Source organism: Tympanuchus pallidicinctus, unplaced genomic scaffold (genome assembly GCF_026119805.1).
Source record: "Tympanuchus pallidicinctus isolate F22 unplaced genomic scaffold, pur_lepc_1.0 scaffold7, whole genome shotgun sequence".
NCBI lineage: Eukaryota > Metazoa > Chordata > Aves > Galliformes > Phasianidae > Tympanuchus > Tympanuchus pallidicinctus.
Genome location: NW_026294791.1, coordinates 22,220,124 through 22,243,182, shown reverse-complemented (window position 1 = coordinate 22,243,182; position 23,059 = coordinate 22,220,124). Strand labels below are relative to the sequence as shown.

The 23,059-nt window shown below is 39.3% G+C and overlaps 2 protein-coding genes across 5 annotated transcripts in view; one reads left to right on the top strand and one right to left on the bottom strand.

Annotated features, from left to right (window-relative positions):
- Window positions 1-835: 835 nt before the first annotated feature.
- On the bottom strand, window positions 836-2,648 carry GLRX2 (glutaredoxin 2). Of its 4 annotated transcripts, none has more exons than XM_052667060.1 (4): window positions 2,528-2,648; window positions 2,150-2,219; window positions 1,792-1,968; window positions 836-1,189 (listed from the first exon to the last, which is right to left on the bottom strand). In XM_052667060.1, exons 1-4 carry the CDS (start codon window positions 2,560-2,562, stop codon window positions 1,058-1,060), a joined length of 414 nt encoding a protein of 137 aa, XP_052523020.1. In that variant the 5' UTR covers window positions 2,563-2,648; the 3' UTR covers window positions 836-1,057. The 4 variants fall into 4 exon arrangements, with proteins under 4 accessions (XP_052523020.1, XP_052523021.1, XP_052523023.1 ...); XM_052667061.1 differs by having other exon boundaries at window positions 2,150-2,213; window positions 2,528-2,598; XM_052667063.1 differs by lacking the exon at window positions 2,528-2,648 and adding an exon at window positions 2,365-2,471.
- A 234-nt stretch (window positions 2,649-2,882) lies between these two features.
- CDC73 (cell division cycle 73) overlaps window positions 2,883-23,059 on the top strand; it is a 101,621-nt gene continuing 81,444 nt past the window's right edge. The window contains exons 1-8 of the mRNA XM_052667056.1: window positions 2,883-3,070; window positions 7,026-7,131; window positions 7,543-7,612; window positions 8,563-8,625; window positions 8,714-8,766; window positions 9,729-9,817; window positions 12,076-12,292; window positions 22,706-22,804. Coding sequence (XP_052523016.1) covers window positions 2,940-3,070; window positions 7,026-7,131; window positions 7,543-7,612; window positions 8,563-8,625; window positions 8,714-8,766; window positions 9,729-9,817; window positions 12,076-12,292; window positions 22,706-22,804 — 828 coding nt within the window. The 5' untranslated portion in view covers window positions 2,883-2,939. The remainder of the gene's footprint in view (window positions 3,071-7,025; window positions 7,132-7,542; window positions 7,613-8,562; window positions 8,626-8,713; window positions 8,767-9,728; window positions 9,818-12,075; window positions 12,293-22,705; window positions 22,805-23,059) is intronic.

The following is a 23,059-nucleotide window of genomic DNA, read 5'->3' as shown; positions in this document are numbered from 1 at the left end:
TGAAATTAGAGGGAGGCAAATGAAGTCAGACATCCTGCAGCCTTCATATCCAGGCCTGTCACAAGAGAACAGCCCACTACTGCAATATGTCTGCTTCCACAGACATATATGACAAAAGAACTAAAAGCAAGTGGGCTGGATTTGGAAGACTTCTGTAGATCTTCAGCAGATCTTAATGTATTTCAGTACTATCAAAACCTAGCTGGTTTTAACATGATAACTGAGCTGTTTGCAAGCCTGGGTAGCTGAAGGTTTTGTTGGACTCTGATCAGATTGAGAGTGATTATGAAAGGCAGTGATGAAACTAACTCACTTCTACTCTCAGTTTCCATTAAAGTGAACAATGGATGTTGCCACTGGACTTCCTTGATTGATTCCATGTTTGCATAACTTGTTCCCATAAATTACAATTAAATAATAAACAAAATTACAATGGAATTTGCACAAAATACAGCGTTTCAATACTGTTAAAACACAAAACAAGCGCAAGTATAGGTACTGCTTTTAATAGGAGGCAAAAACACTTGAATGAGTAGTACAAGTAGTGTAGAAGTAGCAGAACTTTCAACAAGTTTTACACAGTAACATCACTACAACTTTGTTGCTTCATAATTGATTTGTGGCCCCCTACAGAGCCATTGTACTGACCATACAGTGTAAGGGTGGCTGACCATACAGTGTAAGGGTGGGAACAAAACCAGAAATCAAACTTATTTGCAGAAAACAAGTAAAAACCACCCAGGCACTAAGATTCTTAAAAACTTTTAACTCCTGTACAGTTGATAGTGTGAGGCATATTATGAGGATGTAACAAAAATGACACGATTATCTCAGACCTGGGTTCCAAGAGATACATAATGTTAACTGCCACTGTGGTTGTGGTAAAGCTGAGGCAAGAAGACAAATTTGTCAGTTCGGTGAAGTCTGTGTCAGAGAATCACTTGAGACTCAAAAAAGCACAGTCTGAAGCTGCTTAAGCCCAGCTGCTGCAGTACATCTTAGTGATTTTTTTAACTTGTCTGAATTTTTACCCATTTTATATAAAAGATAACTGAGGCTAAATAGTAGTTCCAGAGTTTGTTTTCACTTGACACTGATGAATTAATGGGAGCAGCTTGCCTTCTTCATGAAGTCTTTGAGTATCTGTAGCACCTCCAACAAAAGTCCCATTAACAAACACTCTTGGGACCTGTCAGGAATGAGAAATTTGCATTTGTTACTTCAAAAAACAAAATCTAAGCAAACACCATACACATGCAAGCACTGTTCTGTGTTCATACAAACTACAGTCTCATTGTGAGTGTATGTGTGTGAATATATACATATGAAATATTTACATTCTTAATATACAAATTCATGTTTCAGTATTATTGCATAACTTATGTCTACAGAAATTGAAGACTTTGTTTACGTGTTCCTCTCAAAAGGAAAATAAAATCACTATATGGAAGATTGTAATAAATTTTTAAAATTTGAGTCAGGCAAAGCTACATAAAATTAAGACATAAAACGTGTTGTACACAATGAAGTGTACGTGCAGATGAAAACTGAGTTTGATACTTAAATGATCTTAGTAGCATTACAGAAAACAACACCTCTCAGACCTGAAGAGGAAAACCAAGCACAGAACTCTCTTGCAGTTCTTGCTTTTAATTTCAGAGCTTGTATCCTAAATTTACTTGGCCCACCAAAAATTAAGACTTCAAGATGGCTGTAACCCATAGGGAAAATGTGCAGTGTAAGTTCTTCATCGCCATATTACTTGCAAAAAAAAAACCCAAACATACTTACTGTTCTGCCACCCGTCATCTGTTCAAGAATGTCTTGAAACTGGCTTCCATTTTTATTCACATCCAGTTCTACAGCTGTGTAATCGACGTTTAAACCCTCAAAAAGTTTTTTTGCCATTCTGCAGTAGAAGCATGTTGTTTTAGAGAAAATCACCACGCAGTTGCCTGAGATTACCTCCTAGATATTCAAAAGAACATTCAAGTTAGTAAGTTGGTGTATTTTAACAGTATCCAATGGGTACGAAAACAAGCAGCAAGCTACCAATCTGCTACTACAGCAACAAACTTGGGACGGGTAACTTTACAAGGTTTAAACCCCAATACTGCGAGCAATACTAAGTTTGAGGATCACCTGTTACCTGGATCTGATTCACAGCAGCAGCATCAGACAGCTCGACAGAGGTGGGCAGCCTATTTCCCATTCTAAAACTGAAGAGAAATTTAAGTTTAACACACGACACGTTCTGCAGTCCCCAATTTAAAGGTTGGCTTCGTACCATTTTCTTTAAACGGAATTCCTCCGTGAGGTGGGAGCTCACAAAGCCCGCAGTACGGCAGTTCCTACGCGCCTTACCCTGCACTGCCGGCTCCCTCGCGCAGGCAGGAAGACGGAGATTAACAGCCTGCTATGAGCTGTGAGATCACCCAGACCCTCCCAAGAGGTGATACGGGCTGCACCCAGCTCCCCCCACCCACCCGCCCGTTCCGCCGCCCCCTCCTCACAGCCCCCGACCCACCGGCCCCGCAGGCGCAGCGCCCTCTGCAGGAACATGGCGGCCGCCAGGAAGGGGCGGTGCTCTCACGCAGTCCTCACGGCGGTCCGGCACCGCTCTCAGGCTCCTCCTCTCAGCACCGCCCCGCGGGAAGCGCGGCTGCCCGGCGCTCTGCCTGTGCCCGCCGTCCATCGGGCAGCAGCGGTGAGGGAGGCGGAGCGGCCGTTATGCTGTTAGATTCTTAAGCCAGTTATAAAGCGTTATTCGGGCACGCGCTTGTGCTCGCACCTCGGTTTTCCGGGCCCGGCAGGTCGGTTGCTATCAGGCGTTCGACGCAGGCAGCCCAGGGCCTGTCGGCAGACGGCGGGGTCCTTCCTCGGCTGGCGGAGGGGCCGGGCCGGAGCGGAGCGGCGGCGGCCGGCGGCTTCGGGCGAAGATGGCGGACGTGCTGAGCGTGCTGCGGCAGTACAACACGCAGAAGAAGGAGATCGTGGTGAAGGGCGACGAGGTGATCTTCGGCGAGTTCTCCTGGCCGAAGAACGTCAAGACCAACTATGTCATCTGGGGGTGAGCGCCGGGGCCGACGGGGCGGCGGGTGGCCGCTGTGGTGGAGACGGGGCGGGCCGGGAGCTGGGTAGAAGTCGCCTCGAAGTTGTGGGAGGCGGCGGCGGAGCGCAGCGCACGGCTGGGAAGGGCCGTCCTCGGCCTCCCGCAGCTGGCCGGCGGCGAGGCCTGGCCGGGCCGGGTGCCGCCGGACGGGGTCCGGGCTCGGTGTGCGGCCGGCGGCCTCGGGGACCGGAGGGCTGGCGCGGTGCGGGGTGAGAGGCGCTCCTCTGAGAGCTCCGGGTGCCATTCGGCCGCCTGCGGGTGGGCCCGGCGCAGTGCCCTTCCTCGTACGTGCGCTGTGCCTACTGCGTAAACAGTGCTGCTAGGCGTAGTGGGTCTAGAAGAAAAAAAGAGTTTTTGGACCTGTTGAACTTGGTTTTGATAGCGCTGTTTACAACACATGAGGTTACTTCCTCTTTTTTCTCCATTGAGCGGTGATATAACATAACATCCACGCTGGAAGGGCTTCAGTGAGCCTCGTAAAACACAGCCTTTAAAACCGAGGGAAAGTGATGCTTTCTGTTAGATACAAAGTGCTGCCGATCGAAAAGAATACTTTAAAACATGATAGAGAAGTAGAGGAAACTGAAAGATTTCTCAAGCAAACCTCTTGTTGTTCAGCCCGAGAGCAGGGAGAGCAGGGATTTGTTTTGTTCTTGGTGTTATGATGAGAATGTTAGTAGTCCTGATTTGTACTTCAAGAGAGAAAGGAAACTTAAACTGTTCCCTTAGTTCATAGGCAGATTAATTTGTTTCAACTGGCTTTATTTTGCTCACAGTGTAGAACTAGAATTGTGCTATCTCGTTATCTGTTTCAAGCTCTCAGAAACTTGTTTGGGATTTAGTTGCACTTCCTGGCTGCGAGGGAGATGCTGGTAAGTACGTAGGGAGGAAGAGAAATATCTGCATAAGCAGCTGAGAATTTGTCAAGGACTTCAAAGCTCGTTCTGTTCTGCTGAGTAACTCTGGGCAGTTAGGGTGTTTTCCTTGCTGCAGTTTGTCTTTCTGAGCAGTAAGGAGTAAAGGCTAACTGGACAGACAACTTTCATCCCTGTTCTGTAGGAACACAGAAGCTGATATGCAAACTGAACTACTAATGCTTAGGAAAACTTGATTTGGGCCTGTGAGTTATTACCAAAAGACAAGAAGACAGCGTCTGGAGAGAAAAACTTTATTATGTGCGTTAAGGTGGCTTTATCTATATGGAGGAAGGATTGGGGGTGAGCAGAGGGTATGCGTAGCTGAACAGAAGCAGTAGCTTTGTAACAGCTATGTATTTCCTCTTGTCTTCTGACGGATTTTAGGGATATCTTTTTTTTTTTTTTTTTTTTTTTTTTTTTTTTTTTTTAGTAAATTGTAGTTCACACTCAAGAAGATGGCATCTGAACTTCTGGTAGCATCAGACCGCTACTGTTGCAGAGCATTTTTTGTGAACCATGGGTACTTTAAGTCCTTGAAACAAAGGTGTAAAAATGAAACCAGTTCTACAAGCCGTGCTGAGCAGCTTTGACATCATAGTTTATGAGCTGTTAATTTATGTAATTTCAGGGTCATACATGGAACATCTTCAGGAACTTTTCAGATTCAAAACCTCTAATATCCTCAATCACTTGGGAGGGTCCAAGCTGTGCTTGCAGTTGTTGTAGCTTAATCTTTCATGAGGCAAATACGATTTCCATCTTAGGTGTCTACAGCGTGGTTGCTGTAATTGCATCTCTACAGTCTTCTGCAGTCAGGAGAGAGTAATCTAAGTCTGAGTAGCAGTGGTGGCATTCTGTCCCTTCTAGAATTAGAAGTAGTCCCAGTAGACATTTAACACTTGCTCCTTGAGCACGGAGCTGGCAGGAGCCAGCGGTGCTGCGGGTATGCTGAGCTGCCCTGCACTGCCTGCTCTCCCTGCTGGCACCAGGGGCTGTAAGCAGTGCATTGCTCTGAGGAACGGTGCTGCTTGAAAAGCAGCCTGAAAAACATACAGAGGTTCATTTTAATCCAGGCCAGTTCCCCGATTGAATCCGCGGAACATAACTGAATAGTTCTGAAGGCGTGTGTTTTGATTTAATGCTTGACTTCTGGCTGCATAAGAGTGAGTATAGAATGAGTTTCAAAACCAAAAGCAGGAATCAGTCTAACAGAGCGCCTTACCTGCCTTGTTTACCCATCAGAGGGATCATATCCACATCTGAGAAATTTTTAAACAGTGAGCTGTTGGTTGTGGCTGTTATAGTTTGGAGGGTGCTCTGCATGTCTAGTCTTGTGGTTCTGAGGATTATCACTTTCTGTCACGGATAGGATGCAGGCCTTTATGCTTTCAAACACACAAGAAGAAATAGAACAGTTAAAGGATGAGTGAACTCCTGTTGCCCAAAAGTTCAGTGTGAATGCATGAACTGGAAATACATTTGTGCCATTAAAACTAACCAGGTGAAACTTTCTCTTCTGCATTACGTACATCTCTTCTGCTTCAGTTTTTAAGCTGGAGTTTAATGGGTATTGAGAAATTGAGACTTGCATATTTCAAAAATAAATTAAAAAATAAATAAAAAACAAATAAAAATAGTAGTGCTGGACTGACAAGGTCTGAAATAATTGATGTCATTATTAAAAAGGGATAAAAGGATTATTCATTTCTTTAGCTATTCTGGTGTTGGTTAATTGAGTGAAGTAAGCTACATTCATATCAGCAAGCTTTTAGCTCTCTGTTTAGTGAGCGGGTTCTCTGTGGGAAATCTGAAAGGATCACAGTGTGATGCTAAAATGCCAGTTCTGACTTCTGTTATCTCCTTGCTGTACCCCTGCTTGTCCATCTGACTCTTTGCCTTGAAAACTGCCCTCCTAACAGGACACCCCTAACAGCCATGCCGAATGTGGGGTTTTGTTGCAAGTGGTGGAGTACCAGCTGTGCACTGCTAAGCTTGGGCAATGCCTTTGGCATGTCATACTGGCTTCTTAAATTAAGATATAACCGCTCAGCATTTGCCTCCCAAATAATGCCATTCACTGCTAAGTAGTGCAAATAAAAATTTCAAGTAAGTGAACAGCTGGACTTCCTGTATAGTGTTCAGAGGCTGTGATGTGCTTCAGAGGTATAATAACTTAGTCTGAAAAGAGAGAACCTGAAATGTGCATTTTAAAATGAAGCAGCAACTGTGGCACATGGTTCTGAAGTGCAGCATGTGTCAAGTCTGCGTGGAGGAAGCTTTCACTTCTAGCAGTGCTCTAAGTGTGTGTGCCACCTGATCAGAGATAACAGTGAAACAATAACAGCCAAACAATTCCTTGCAAAGTAACCCAGCTTTGTGGGCTGTAGGTGTTCAGCCAGCTTTTGGTTTTCTAGCAGTTGAATGGTTTCTGAGTCTCATCCCTTTCCCTGTGCTTGCAACAAAATACAACCCTCCCCTCTGCTGTGCACATATGCAGGCTAAGTTTTTGGAAGGAACAGAGATAAAAAGATCCTTTATTCTACTAATTCTAACAGTATTTTGAAATATTTTCTCTCTGTTAGTAAAGGTCTGTTTGTTTTCACTCTGAAGTTCGTGTTGTCAACCTTCCAGTTCTGTGCTAAGTGAACAGTATGTGATGTTCATTTGCAGTTCAAATGCATTCTTCTGCATATCCCAGGAAAAGTAGACTGTTCCTTTGATAATCAGACAAGTAAACATGTTTGAGACAGAAGAGAATATGGTTTTTTAAATCTTGCCTGTATGCTGTACAACCTATCTGGCTCTTATTTTGGACAGTTTTTATAATGCATTCAGTAAGTAGGCTATAAGAACACATCTCTGTTACCAGTGTTTGTTAACATGATCAGGAAATAGCCTGATGTCAGTTCAAAAAGCGAGCAGTAATACTGTTATGTGGAAAGGAGAGGACTTTTGGGGTGGTTAAATTTTCAAGTCTTTGTTTCTTGACTTTACAGGACAGGGAAGGAAGGTCAGCCCAGGGAATACTACACTTTGGATTCTATCTTGTTCCTCCTCAATAATGTGCACCTTTCACATCCTGTTTATGTCCGTCGTGCTGCAGTAAGTAGACAATGCAGAACTTCATTTTGTCCTGTTTGTCTGAAGTAATGTTTGCACGGTTATGTTCAGAGAATGACTGTAGTGTTTAACTGTCTGAATTTCCCTGGAAAAGGGGAAAAAACTATGCAATCAAGTATGTGTATATTGAAAAAGTCCTATTTGCAAGTGTAAAATGAAGGAGGAAAGAGGCTATCCTTTATTTTAGAGCAAATGTCGGTTCATATTGTGTAGCCGGACATCCTCTAGATAGTGACTGTATTTTTTTTGTCTTGATAGCTATGCTTTCTTGTGATGCAGGTTACATGTTCTTGTCTTTGTGTGAATGAGTGGTGTTCAGTAAAAGGGAGAAATCTTCATCTAGAGGCTCTGTAAGGAAACAACTCTCTAATGTTGCGTCTGCTCTCCTTTCAGACTGAAAACATTCCTGTGGTAAGAAGACCTGATAGAAAAGACTTGCTTGCATACCTAAATGGGGAAACATGTGAGTGATGAGTTCTATTAAACACGTATTTATTGGATTTAAATTGTGGTCAGTTTGTAACTTAACTGAATACGTTCAGACTTTGCTAACAAAATGAGGTTTTCTTTTTTCTCCTCCATTTTGTTCTGAACTTAAATATTTTTATGATGCATAGATAGGAGCTGCATTACTATAATCATGTTCAAACTGAGTTACTTTTCATAGTTTTCTTAACATCCTTTGCCTGATAGTTGTCCTAGAATGCTCAGTGTTTGTATTTTGTTCTCTTTAGACTGTGAGAAACTTTCAGTAGTTTCACATTGTTTTTAATGCAATAAGTGTGTGGGATAAAAACTTCAGCATAATAAAATGTATCAAATCACTGCTTTTTCAGTCTGGAAGATTGTCCTGGTATTTAATCATGTTAAAATTTCAGTTGCCAATAATCAGAGAGAGGAGGTTTCGTTGTGACTAGAAGATAAATATGACCTAGTTTTACAAGTCATTCTGTACCATAGATGACCTTCTGTTTGTTGCAATGAGGTAATTTCTGTAATAGGAACAGTAAGCTTTTTTTATGTTTTAGAGGGGCCCCTAGGATGCATGTCTTAAAAAAAATTAGATGAACCAGTAGTTCTTAATTGCAGGTTATATGTAACTATTTTAGCAATTGTTTTATTTGGTGCTGTATATGCACGTCATAGAGTTAGTTGCTGATTATTTGATGTTGGAAGGGACAAGAGTCATGTGATGCGATTCAATCTTCTTTTTGAAGAAGAGCCAAATGACCCTGAATAATCTGATCTTAACTTCATGTGGGGTCAGATTTTGGACAGATCTGGTTCCAGTGTTTGACCAACTTCACTAATTAGAATTTCTGTTGTTGAGGTTTATCTGCTATCCTTCATCCTTTTATGCTGAAATACTTCAGCAAATGTTTTATACTTAAATGAAATGTTGTTTGATTTCAGCAACGTCATCAAGTATAGACAGAAGTGCTCCACTTGAAATTGGTCTTCAACGTTCCACTCAAGGTACAGTCTAACTAGAAAGTAATCTCAGTACTCATTTTATGAATGTCTGCTACAATATTGCATTTTTAATATCCTGTTTTTCTTGTAGTTAAGAGAGCAGCAGATGAAATATTAGCGGAAGCAAAGAAGCCAAGAATAGAGGTAATAAGATTAGCTGTTTCCAAAACAAATCTGGGGAAAAGGAGTGTAAATGATAGTACAGTTCAGTTGGTCTGCCTGTCCTCTGGGTGCGTGTGTTACTTCTGTTAGCATGTACATGAACTGGAAGGAGTTAGAACTTACAGGTTTCAGCCTCTGAGTTAAACTTGGAATTTTAGTTACTGGACGTATGTTGTAGTGTAAAAGGGTAAAGCTTGACCTTGTGTTTATAAGTGCTAGTTATGTTATGATCTGCTTGCTAGGAACCATGGGATTGGAATCTACATGCTGTTTGATGAGTAATTACTGCCGTTTGTGACTTGCTGTTATAACTTAAAAGCCAGTCATATCAATGTTTACTTATTTATCTGCTCTTTCAGTTTCTTTATAGCAGATATAACTGTTGTCCCTGTGATTTACATCATTCATTACTTAAGACAAAGCTTCAGAAAACAGTAAATCTGAAGTAAATCTAAACAGTTTTCTGAAGCTTTGTCTTAAGTAATGAATGATGTATTTCCACAAGAGCAGTGTGTCTAGATATTACACACACTATTACTTGATTCTGCCTGTTTTTAAAGACTTTGTTTTTATCAATTATTTTTTAAACATGTTCATCCAGTAGTCTCCTCGCTGATAATTCTGAGTTTTCTATTCTGGCTGTATGTACCTCCGGAATGTTAAGGCTTTAGGTTTCTTCTTGGAGTTAAGAATTACTGAAAATAATTGTGTGTTTAACTGTGTCTGCATAAGAATTTGTAAGAAATTCGGGCATTTGTAATGGCATACAAGCACATGATTGCTCTGAGGTGATGTATCGTTTGTAAAATGAATACTCGAGTAAGTTATGCTTGGAAATCAAGGTAGACCTTCTTAGTTTTTTTAAAGTATTCTGAATAGTTTTAATTCTAGTTTTGTTTTACTGAAGACAGTACACCAAAATTAACCATTACTGTTACTGCCAGGATGAAGAGTGTGTGCGCCTTGACAAAGAGCGGCTGGCAGCTCGATTGGAGGGGCATAAAGAAGGTATCGTGCAGACAGAGCAGATCAGGTAGGCATACTTGAATTTCCTATGGATAACATTTAAATAAAGGTCTGATAACAAGTGTGTTACTTTAGACATATGGTCTTTATTTTGTCCGGCTACTCACAGCGATAGCCTGCTCTCACTCTTTTGAGATGCTATAATCAAAAATTGTATCTTGAGGGGGCAGAACTTCATGCCTGGGAATAATACTCCTGTTCTTGGGTGGAAGTTCAGATGTCATGGCATGAAGTACCACGGTTTGTATTCAGAACAGTTGTCTCCTGTTAACTGTCTCCTTTTCAAACTGTACCAGTTACCCTTTCTTCTGCCATGGTATTTATTCAAGGAGTCCAAAACAATCAGGAGAGCTGCAAAGGAAGTCTTATGAACTCTCTGTATTTCGAAGTAATAATAATAATAATAATAATAATAATAATCTTGTGTTGAGGAGGACTGTGCAGGACGTTGCGCATTGCAGGACTGTGTCCCAAATTAACAGGGCCTCTGGCTCCCTGCAGAGGTGAGCTTGTTTCTACTGAAGAGGCAGTAAGTTCCAGAGGATGAGGTATTGTCACTGCCTTAAGTAGTAATCAATACTCAAGTGATTAAAAATTTGCCTATTAGCTTTTTTTTTTTTTCAGTTGTATGTATTCAGAGTTTCGTAGAGAATGACAGCTGCTTTTGTGTTTGACATCACATATTTCCCAAGCCAGACTGAGAGAAAATGAAACTATTGCAAGACCTTGTTAATGATAAGAATTTGGGGCTTAGTAGGTAGTAAGGCTTAGAGATGCAAGGCTCTAGCAGCTCATTTTCAAATATCTAAATTCTGAAGCTTTGATGTAAGTATAGTTGTTATTTTTGTTGTTGTTGTTGTTTGTCAGCTTTAAGAATGCAAAATGTGAGTCACACCTTACTTGCAGGAAGCACAGGAATGTGCATTAACATCGTATTTCATCTGTGTTAGATTTTGCAAATCACTAGTTTCACTTGATAGACTATCTGCTTTCTTGAGAAATTCGTTTCTTGAGCATAAACAAAACTGTGAATGTGTATTTATCCTGTGCCAGGATCAAATTTACCAGTTAGACTTGCTACAAGTAATGTAGCCAAGTAAATTTAATCACTCTTAAGAACAGCAACTTTGTCATCCCTGTCTTCTATAGGTATGCATAAAAGGTAACTGGGAGAGAGGTGGGGAAGGAACAAAACAGATTTTATTGTTGCAGCTGACTAAAGAGAGCCTAAGAATCAAAAAGTGTAACTATGTATGTTGTTTTGTGTAAGGTGATGATGTGGAAGTTAGCAGGAATGTGTCACACTTTTGATTTAGAATATGAAACAGTGCTGCAGTGAGGATTACTGAGTATTGTTCATAGTTACTTTGTGCTCTATATTTACAGAGGCTTAATATTAATGCAGGGAATTTGCTTTTTAAAAGTGCAAGTGACATTCACAGGCCATTAGCTTGGAGTGTGTGCTTGTCACTGTTGCAGCAATACAGAAAAGTTCCTTATCCAGTAGCTTAGTCATGTAAGGAAGTAGAACATTTAATACAATAAATGCTGGTTGTGAAGCAACGTGATCTCAGAAAAAAACCCATGCACAACTGAATCAGATATATGTAGTTCAGACTGCAATTCGGTGCTTTTTATTGTACAGTTTACCTGGAAAACAATAGGGCTCACTGTTTGGCAACCAAATCCTACTGTGTTCACAATTAAAAGCAAACAGACAAAGATATTGGATTGAGCTGAGCTTCCTCACATCGAGTTTAGTGTGGACAAAGTTACTACCATCTGTTTGTTTGGCCTACATGCTCTGTAAAGGTAACATCAAACTTCCCAGTGCTCAAGTCCGCATAACAGAGCTTCGACCTAAACTTGGTGTAATGCTTCCTAAGTCTCAGAGCAGCCAGGGTTTGACTGACTACACACAGAAGTATAATTTGCTGTAAGAAGTTTGGAGTTGAAATTCAGATGATGTTATAAATGGAAATGGTAGAACTGATGCTTTACATTTGCACTTTTTATTTCTGCGTGTAACAGTTAAGATATTATGATGGCTTTTTTTGTGCTAATACCTATATGGAAGCTTTGTGTCAGAAAAAAAGGATTCTAATGCCCAAAATATTGTTCAGGCTTGTATAATCTTTAGGTACACGTGAGGTGACTTCTTATGGCATGGACATAAACCTTTAAGCAGCAGGAAATTTCACAAATTCTTTCAGAAGAATTGTTTGTGCTGTTACTCAGTCTCTTCTGCTATTTTTGCTCATTTAGGTCCTTGTCAGAAGCCATGTCAGTGGAAAAAATTGCTGCTATCAAAGCAAAAATCATGGCAAAGAAAAGATCCACTATCAAAACAGATCTGGATGATGACATAACTGCTCTTAAACAGAGAAGTTTTGTTGATGCTGAAGTGGATGTAACCAGAGATATTGTCAGCAGGGAGAGAGTATGGAGGACAAGAACTACAATCTTACAAAGCACAGGCAAGGTAATGATGTAGATATCAAACTATTATTATGATCCAAATGACAAATTGCATTTTCTCTTTTCTTTATCTCTAGTCTGTTAACTATAGATGACTGGGACGATTATGCTGAGTGTTTTAGGTAAAGGCAAGCAAGAGGGCTGTTGGCACAGTTACAAAAAGACTTTATTCTTTCCTCATTGCAGTAAGCCTTAAAGATATCTCAAAAAAAAAAAAAAAAAAAAAAAAAAAAAAGACACTAAGTGATCACAAGTACCTGCAGTGTGAAATGGGAAGTGGAGTGTTACTGGGAGAAGTGGCAATCTACATACAGCTGTGGGAAGTGTTGGATGATAAAGTGAACAAAACCAGAAAGTGATAGCATGATGAGGCTTTCCTGTATATTTATGTTCCTTAAGCTCCTTCAACTGAGGTCTTCATCTGCACTTGGTTACGTGCCGTCCAGAGCATGGTTGCAAGCACAGCTGGTGGCTTAACTGTCCAAAGAGGGCAGGCTTTCTTTATTGCAGGCGCTTGAGACTGAACTTCTTGAGGAAGCTGTATGTCAGTTTGTAAAAGATTGCAGGTTTCTGTTTTATGCAGGTGATTGATGAATTGTATCCTTTGCCTTTCTGCTTTGTATCCTTGCCTTTCTAGGAATAAGTTGCCAGTTTTTCCTTGTCATATTTTCAAATGTTTTATATAGCAGTCATTTAGACAATGCAGTCTTGTGGCTTTAGAGGTAGAATAAATTTCTGAGGTGAGAGGTAATCACTAGGTACCTGATACATTCCTGCATGCTACCTGCTGTGAGTGCTGTATTGTTTGTGAGGTTTGTAGGAATCTCACTGCTGCACAATTAAATGTAAATTATTGTGATAAATTGATAAAAACCATAAACACTTCAATCATAAGAAATATGGGTTTTGAAGGAACCCTGGGCAACTTTTCTTTGTGTAGTGAATAAATCATGGTGTTTTAGCTTTATGTGCCTTCCAAAGTAGTCTTGCAAAGATGACAGGTAAAGGCTTAGATGTTTTATCCTAGTATCCCTGTTGTAATAGTGAGGTGAGATGAATAAGTTTAGGCAAAACCTGGTAGAGACAAGGACGGAGAGCAATCAAGTTAATTATGGGACTCCAGCATGGAGTTCCTCTGAATAGACTGAGGAAAATCATGGGGCGTAACAGCTAGTCCTGTTCTGTCCAAACAGAGAAATTCAGGAGTGTTGATAGCTTGAGCAAAAACCATCAAATGTTTATATTTCTGTACAATAAACAGTCGGACTGAATAGGTGGGGAAACATCACTTGTTACCCGTAACAGTAGCTTTATTCCAAAATTGCTTGGGGATTTTGTCCGTAGTTTGAGAGGGTTTTTCCTTTGTTCTTTTTTTTTTTTTTTTTTCCTCTTTTTTTTCCCCCCTCCTTTATTTATTTTTAAAGTGTCTTTGTAAAGAACTTCTAAGAAGTTAAATAACTCATGTGGGTTCTCTCAGGCATGTCATTCCTTATCTACTTGCCTGTTCTTTTAAAAAACTTTTGATCAGGGAAGCATGGCACCAATCTGCAACTGCTCCTTTGGCTTTTCTTTGTGATATGTGATTTGCTTATGTGCCCACTAATTCTTTTTCTTGTAATTTTTCAATATCAGCTTGATACAGATTTACCTGCAGTCTCTTGAATCCTCCTAGAAGACATTTTAAAATGAAGTTGACTTGAATATTAGTTTGCCATGTAGTGTTAAACTTCAATATCTGAATTCCTTTAGCACTGCTGTGGTAAAGGTGATAACTTAGGAGCATTCCCTGGAAATTGATTTCATTGCTTCTTTTTAAAAAAATCATTGTCTGAAACAGATCTCAAGCTGTCTTTTCCACAGAGAATTTACATGTACTTTTCGTGTCCTCTGTAGTGTGCATATATGTAGAGATGGATTAAGATGCAAAAGGAAAATGCTAGGCAGATGAAAGCACAGCTCAAAATCTGTTGTCCCTAGGTTTTGGGGAGGTTTCTTCTGTTTTTGCTGTCTTTAGAGAAAGTAGTGATTCCTTCAGCAAGATGTTCTTCAGTGTTCTATGTATGTCTCTAAAAAATTGTCTTGATGCTTGCATTCTGCCTCATAATATCTGCCTCTAATTATCTTCTAATAGCATCTTCGTTATGTTGCTTCCATTGCTGAAATTAGTGGTTTTTTTTTTTAAGTGCTGAATATGAGTGCTTTGATACTCCTGTTACAGAGTATTCTTCAGAAGCTACATATTAGTGTAGGTACTGTGGGTTAAATAAAGGGTGTCTTTTCTTTTGTGTCTGCTGTGACCAGTTGCTTCAACACACAATTACTCATGGCAGCTAAAGAATTAATCTCTGCATATCTTCTCAACACTTAGAAGTCTCATGATTCTATTCTATGCAAATCTCACTAGTTTTGTTGCTGTTGAATTGATACTGGCAACATGGCTTTAGTGCTTCACTAATGTCACACACATGGTCACTTGTTGGCTGTCGATTGGTTGACATTCACACGTGGCTCTGAGCATTTTATAATGCACAACCCAAGTCTTGTATCTGTACAGCCCCTTATATTACCCTACTGCTGTACTTGGCTGCGGCATCGTTTCATGACTATCTTTAGCAACCTCACAAGTTCAGTATATTGTTTTTAAAGCTGTACATTCCACCTCATGCATCCTTTTTGTCTATAAGACTTCCAGAATTTGCGTTTGCTCACTTTTCTTTAACTTCACTTTAGAGCTCTTGATTAAAGTGTTATTCAGTAGTTTCCAACCTGATCTTTTTGCCATTCTACCCTCCTCTGGGAGTAGTGGTTGATTTAATCTCAGGTGGATGACTCATCCTGTTCTGTCTGTCTGAAACTTCTGTTGGCTTTCCCCAAGTCTTCTGGATTTTATGAATAATGTGACATTTTTATGTAACCATTTTTCAGAGCCAAATTGAATCTGTTTAGCAGAAGGTTTTACTTCCCATTATAGTAGCTTAACTTTAGAAAGGGGAGGATGCATTATGTAGAAGCAACATAATTGCAGGCTTGAGTAAAGGTATGCAACAGTGTTTTATGGTGAGCTGACTGTCTAACCAACTGAGAACTTAACCTCCCTTATGGTTTCTTTAGCTGCCACAGGTTGTCCTTGCTCTTTGCCTAGTCCAATGCTGCTTGTTGATCTTCACAAATGTGAAAACTGGGGCAAGGGAATTGCCATCTTGGTGCTGGAGACAGCTGGGCATGTTTGGGGAAAAAAGTGGTAGAGGTAAAGGGAGAAGAGGTTTTTTAAAAAATAAATGAAGTCAAAATTAATTTTCGGGTTGTTAAGGTGTTGGTGTTATAGGTGTCTCAGTGTTATTTTTCATAGTGGTCTCTTGTATATAGCACGTGATTTGGGATGCTTGCTTACACTATGTTAGGAGGAAATGAATTGATAATACAGTCGTGTCACTGGGTATGAGATGTGTATCTTGAGGGCAGGTTGAGCTTGTCAGTTTTCATACACATTAAATCAGTTGGAGCTGAAACTGTGAATCTTAAAAGAAAATGCTAGCAAAGCAGAACTTTCCTAACTTCTTCATAGAAAGAACCTTTGTTCATTGAACTGGACATCTTGTCTGGCAGCTAAAAATTTGAATCTTTACGTAGAATGTTTGTCATAATAACTGTTTAGATAATTGAGTTTTGAATTATTGCCTTGCAGGGCTCTCAGTTCTGTGTATCTGTTTCTGGGATAAATGCCTGTTTTGTAAAATAAAGCACGGAACGCTTGGAAAAAAACTGCTTAAACTGAAATTGATTCCTTCCTTTCATGTCCTTTCTCTGTTTTTCCTTTCTGAATAATCCTTTGATTTTTGTAATCTATGGAAGCAGGCTTCAGCAGTCCTTTCTGAAGCAAAAACCTCCTTCCATCTCTGCTGTAAAAGTGTTTGTGGTGCTTGAATGCTATCTGCAGGAATACTAAAGTAATCTAAGCAGGAGTTTCTGCACTCACAGGTATATTGGAAGGGAGAGTTTGTTTCAGTGATTGATGTACTTAAGTTTTCTTCTTGGTTTTGTTTTTTGTCATTAAGCTCCCAGAGTACTCAGAAATAGTTGGTATTATACTTGGTATAAAAGCAGCATGTGATGTAGGTGTGGAGAAATCTTACAACTGGGATCTTGGAAATGGACTAAGGTGAATTTATGACTCTTTGAAATGAAGCAGTGTTCTTTTGGTAATAATATGCTCTGTGCCTTTCTGATTTAAAAAACAAACAATGATGTATTCATTTCTTTATCATATATTGTAGACTCATAGAATGGTCTGGATTGAAAAGGACCACAATGATTATCGAGATTCAACCCACCCCTGCTATGTTCAGGGTCGCCCAGCACCAGACCAGGCTGCCCAGAGCCACATCCAGCCTGGTCTTGGATGCCTCCAGGGATGGTAGACTCCTGTTCCAGAGTGTCACCACCACCCTCTGTGTGGAGAACTTCATCCTAATATCTAACCTAAACCTCCCTGTCTCAGTTTAAGACCATTCCCCCTTGTCCTATTACTATACAACTTCTTAAACAGCTGTTCCCCCTCCTGTTTGTATTCCCTTCAAGTACTGGAAGGCCACAATGATGTCTCCCATGTTGAAAGCTTAAGGTATTTTTTTTCCCTTTTTTTTTTAAATAAGTACAAATATGTTAGAGTTACCTTCTCTTGAGCTAGCTCTCCCTAGCTACAGGAAAAATAACTTAATCAGCCCAAGCAAGCATGTATAGCAGCTTAGTATAGAGTCAGGATTATTTGAAACTTAGTCCCTCCAGGTTAGTAAGCCCTGAATCACATAATTGTGGGTTTTGTCCATCTAAGATTTTCTTTGTGCATATTAATTACTACATCTAGGTCAGAATTTGAAAGCCAAGGTCTCACTTTTCAGTTTGTGTTGCTTCCTTCCTGCTGAGCGACTGATTTGATTTTCTCTCTGCTTAATGCTTACTGTACCAAAAAATCAAAAGTGAATGTTGTGAATTTTGAAATACAAATATTTTTGTCATTAAAAGGAAGTAAGGCTGAATCAAATGTTTTTCTGTCTTCTACTACTACTATATATGTTTCTTGTGTGGGAAAAAAAACTGGTTATACAGCAAATATTTTTCCAAGGTTTTATTTTCTTTCGTATAACAGGAAGCCACTTGTTGACGCCAACAGCTTCTTTTAAACCTTCATCTCAATTAAGATTTCATATCTTTACTTACAGTGGTCCTGCCATAATATTAAAGTTAGCTCTACTTACCTGTAGGAAGAAAGGTTGTTGCCGCCGAGTGTACTGCGCGGCCATAAAAAGGACATTCATACTGAGGGGGTTGGACTGAGTTCTAATTTTATTCTGAAGAACACGACTGAGCTTTCTGTATCGAACTCTAGTCTTCATTTTTTTTTTCTTTGCTTTTGAGTTTGTTTGTGAGCATGGTGATGCAGGCCAGGACTGAGCGAAACAGCTGGGGCATTGATAGCTGACCTAGACAGAGGATTAGCTCTTTGCTGCTGGGTTGCATTTACCTTGGATGTAACCCACAATTGCCAGCTTCACTCATACTGTGCATTGCTTTGAACAACAGACTTCTGAATATTATTCCTCTCTTGGTTTTCTCAATTCATACACAAATTCAATAGCAAGAGCCATAATTTTGACCCAATGTAGCTCATCTTTACAGTGCTCGATATTTCTGATTTTGTGTTGTTTGGAAGATATGACCCACACAGACGGTATTTGCACACGCTATTTTTTTGACAAAGGAATGCCTTTTAATTATAGGCTTGACCCTTTTAACAATAATTGGCACATCTGAAGTAAATGCTATGAGACTTTCTTTGGTTATTTTGTTTCATAGGGTTTTTTTGTGTGTGTTTTGAGCTTTCATAGCAATAAAGTCAGTAAATATCGAAATGAAAATAATTTTACAGCAAGATTAAGATGATGTTTATAATTAGTATTACCAGCTATGTGGCCTAAGTAAAATTTTGCAAATTTTAAAAGAAATTTTGGTTGTACAAACAATTTTGCTCATGGGCCCTAGGTGGCAGGATTGTTCCACATTCCTGAAATTCACAGTAGTGAATTAATTCAACAGTGAAATTGAACAGGCAAAGATGTGCCAGGTTAATATCTCATAGTGCATTCAAATGGAAGAAAGCTATGGTTTTAAAATGGCTATGCACAAGTGTAATGGCGTGGGTTTAGTTTCCCAAACTCTACTTTATTCTGTGTTTTGTATTAGCTAAGTGGGAAGGCTGTTATTTTGCTGCTTGATTCTAACCGATAGGTTTTGTGTACAGCACTGAAAAGAAAAATGGATCAGATTGTGACGATTGCTTTCATATTGAACAATGCTGAGTCTTGTTTTGTAAGAAGGTACCTCCAGTGTGTCAGAAAGTAGTAACCAAATTGTGTTTCCTGAATGAAATTTAGCTTAGCTGTGAAGTTACCTCATACCTGGGCACTTGTTCTGTGATTTAATAACTAAGTCCAGCGAAGACTGTATTTTTGTATGACATACGCCCATAAGAAGTAAATTCAGGTATCTGCAAGTAAGTGTTCAGAACAGATGTAGTTCTCTTCTATCTTCAGGATATTACAGCATTTCATGTTTCCTAGTTAGTCTGGATTCTGTTTCAAATTAGATATTTTGCATGTCTTTGTTACAGTAAGTTTGCTGTCAAAATCTAGTGAATGAAATATAATACAGACCACGTGAGGAGTGAAACTTGTTACTGAGAACACTCCACAGATATACAGGGCTAATAGCTGCACGTTTTCCATTCATTTTAGTAGACTGTAGTAATACTTCAATGTTTTGACTGGAGAAATGTTATTTGATTCCCAGAGCAGCTTTTCTGTGAAAGGGAGTGTGTGACTTTAATTTTCTTTTTCCTCAGCAGTTAGCAAAAATCAAGTGTTATTGATATTTTTTAATATACTCTATTGGACAGCTTAATGTTTTTTTCCCTAAATTCTGCTTTTGTTAATTGTATACATTCCAATTGTTCCTTACATTGCAGTTGTTCTGAAAGCACAACTAAAGAGAGGTGTGTATATTCAGGTGGTCTTTTTTAGCTGTTTGTGTTTCTTGTACCAATCGTTCTATTGTATGAATGACTGTATTACAGTCTTTACAGGCCAAAAGCATATGGAAAGTGGTTTAAGTTCCACGAGCCCTCTGCATGCCCATAAAGCATCTTGTGCTTTTACTTATTATTCAGCAGAAACTTGAGAATGCAAATGGGAAGAGGGGTTACTTCATCACGGCCTAGTATCATCCAAAATCGTATTTCTAGCTGTGGTCTTGTTGAAAAGTTCCCGTGTTAGGAAGGATGTTGGGTCAGAAATGATGGAAATCAGTTACAGTTTCAAAAAGCACAGTACAGAGAACATCCAGAGTTCATGTAACCAGGCTACCTGTATTTGCATGCTTGTGTTTGCTTGCAGCTGTTCCTGAATATTAATCTTGGATATGTTCAACCTTTGAACCTGAGGGCAACTGAGCACGCAGTTCTGAACGCAGCAATCTGAGACTCTTCGTTTTAGAATAGCAAGAGGTGAAAATCAGCTTCAATATTTGTGAACAGTTTGTGTGGAAGATATTTAGTGTTTCTTGACATAGGAGAGTGATGCCTTCTCTAAAGGACTCTGGATCGAAATGTGTGCTTTACATTTAAGCATGCAAAAGGTTTTCTTTTAAATATACAGTTACTCCATTGATGTACTATACAAACAAGTTAATTCCTATTAAGTTAACTCTAGTGAGAGTTAGTTGACTTGGTGCATGTTAGTCACTCTGTTGTTGAGGAGTGACCTATCTGTGGCATGACATCTGGAGAATTTATGTATTGTTGCAGGTTTTCTTCAATAATTTGTAAGGATTCTTCCTGTAAGATGATGATTGACTGTTTAGCTGACTGTAGCTGCTGTCCTTGATCCTCTATTGGCTACTGCTGCTTTCCCTTCCCAATCTATTCCTAGAGCATGGGTCCAGTATTAAGAGGAATGATGGAAGATGGGAGCTATTAATGTAGAGCTTTATTTAAGTAAACAGCAGAATCCTGATTGTTACAGCTGCTGAAACATTCTGCCTCTTTGGTTTTTTTGTTTTGTTTTGTTTTGTTTTTTTTTTTCCCCCAGTGGGATGAATTATTATTAGCTGTAAACATGGATGGAATTAACAAAGAGATCTTTCATGGGCACAGGCAGAAAAACAGAAGAATTGATGAAATTGTCCTTTTTATACTAAGGGTTTTCTAAAGCATTCTTTCTGAAGCGTGTTCAGATTTCTTTAAGACCTAATGCAGAGAGAGATGGATTTATTCATTTTTCTGGGCTGTGCCCCACACTGGAAGTTTTTGATAAAAAATGTTGCATTTGAGATGAAATTCAACTAAATCTGGGTAGAAACTGGAGCGCGTTTGTATTCTGGGTCTCTGTTGGGATGAACAATGAGCACTCAGAGGTCTTTCCGCTCTTCAGGGCTTTGCAAATCAGTCAGTACCTGCAATGGATGCTCTGCTTGATTATTTTTTGTCATAATATAATCCCATATCCCCAACAAGACAATAAAAAGCAAGATGGTGATTTTAGTTTGAGTGCTTGCTAAGGCACTGTTTTTTGTCTGTCTAAATAGACATTATTGGTGTCCTTGAGGGACCTGCATTTTGATGCTGTCAGAGAAAACATCAGCAAGAACACTTTGTAATTCCGTGCTCAATAACAACTTCTTTTCAGCAGACTAGAGAATATCCTGTTGTTCTTCACCCTGATGGAAATTGAAGTTTGGTCCAGTTATTTAAAAAGTGAGATGCTGAAATGCCCTTGAAAAATTCCTATGTAGGAAATTAAACAGAGTTTGAAGAGTATGTAAACCATGTTTTTTAAGAATGAAACAGAAATGTGGAAGCTGGCTGCAGCTCCTCTGTGATGGAAGGATTTGGCTTTTCCACGGGCAGTCTAAACTCTAAATTCCTGTTCTTGTTAATTAATCAGTTTCTTCTCCCGCGTTTTGGAAGACTGAGGAGCTTGTCTTTCCAAGAGATAGTATGTGATGAAGCACAGCAGTGACGGGAATTGTGGTTGTTGTGCTGCTCAGCCCAGACTTCAGGAGAACTCTGAATTTCAAGTAAAAACATGCAGTTAGTTTAGTTTTCCTTAGAACAGAGCTGATTTTGAGTATCTGCATATAATTGATATGCACATGGCTCAAGCTCTTTGAAGGGTATTACCAAGGTTTTTCTGATAGAAAAGAACTTGAAATATGCTTCTGCGTGAGTTCTCTCAGTCTTTATGAAAAGATTTTGTGCAGTAAATGGCTTTACCTTCATAAGTGGTTTCCAGAGGTCTCCAGGTGCAGCCCTTCTGCCTTTGAATTAACGGGCAACGTGCTTGTCAAGGGAGCAAGCTTAGAGAAGCTTTGCTTTCGAGATCTCTAATTTATTTCTATACAATTCACCCCAGAGGTCTTAGTTGTGTAACTTCTGCATTTGGTTTGTGATGCTATTGGCCTTAACTGACAACATTTCAAGATTAGCATACAATGCTGTGGAAGAGTCTAAGCATATAGACTTATAAATACTTCATATATAAAAATATGTATGAATATATAAAAATACTTCATACTGTTTTGAAATATTAAAAAGTCATTTTCATTAACAAAAATTTTCTCATACTGACACTGGTGAAAGTTGTCAGTAATGAAGGGCATTCTGTACACATGTATTTCTAACATTAAACACCTTAACTTTAAACAACTTAACTTTTCAAGAGTTAAATTAGTACCTACAATTTTGCTTAGAATAAAACAAGCCTATTCATGTGAACAGATGCATGTATTTTAAAAACACTGATTGCTATAACTTGTATGGTTGTGTCCCAATGACTTGGAATTATCTGACAAAACACTGCCTCAAGTTACTACAGTTATTGTCACGGATTGCTCTTAATTCAGACTGCAGTGAGCAGACGGGCACCTTTTAGCATATACGTAACTGGAATTTGTCCTGGAAATCCTTGGTGAACATCTTGTTTTTTAATGTTATTTATTTGTTTGTTTTTGTTTTGTCTTGCTACAGCAAAGCATGATAGGCAAGAACAGACAAGGAAATTAGTATACTAGCTCTTTGTGAATAGCATGGTTTAGTTGGTGTTGTAATGATGCCAGTTAGATTCAGCAATGTCTTTTGAGCATGTAAGTCTTAAGGAACAGAGGTGGCAAGTCTGCCCAGGAGCTGCTTATGTTTGGGTTCTGTTACAGCAAAAATAATCAGAAAACTTCTGTTTATAAAACTTGTGCTCTGTCTCTGTTTTTCTATGAGACACTAGTTAACTAAGTGGTATTTTCTACTTGTGTTGGTGTTACTTGAAATAGAGATAGTCGGTAAGATTCACTGATATCTGATAATGTTTTTCAGAACTTTGCCAAGAATATTTTTGCAATTCTTCAATCAGTAAAAGCCAGAGAAGAAGGCCGAGCACCTGAGCAACGACCTGCACCAAATACAGCACCTACGGTAAGAGCAGCACTTTGGTGGCTTTAGGGGCTGGCACTTCAAATTGAGAGTAGAATGTCTTGTCATTATTAAATACAAAGTTTGTTTTAGTTTCATTCCAGTGAACGAATAATTTCCCAGCACAACTTCGTAGATATTCTTTGCCTTAAGTTACATAGACTGGTATTTAAAGAGCTGAATATATTAGCTTAATTTGTTCAGTATGTTCTTGTTACTTACTGATGAAGTGTTAGTGCCAGCTTCTGTATGTATCAT

Excerpts from the sequence above, each read along its gene's own strand:
- GLRX2 (XM_052667060.1), bottom strand. The coding sequence starts at position 2,562 with ATGTTCCTGCAGAGGGCGCTGCGCCTGCGGGGCCG. Across the intron at positions 2,220-2,527 it reads GCGCTGCGCCTGCGGGGCCG|TTTTAGAATGGGAAATAGGC; the intron begins GTGGGTCGGGGG and ends ATTTCTCTTCAG. Across the intron at positions 1,190-1,791 it reads AGATGACGGGTGGCAGAACA|GTCCCAAGAGTGTTTGTTAA; the intron begins GTAAGTATGTTT and ends CATTCCTGACAG.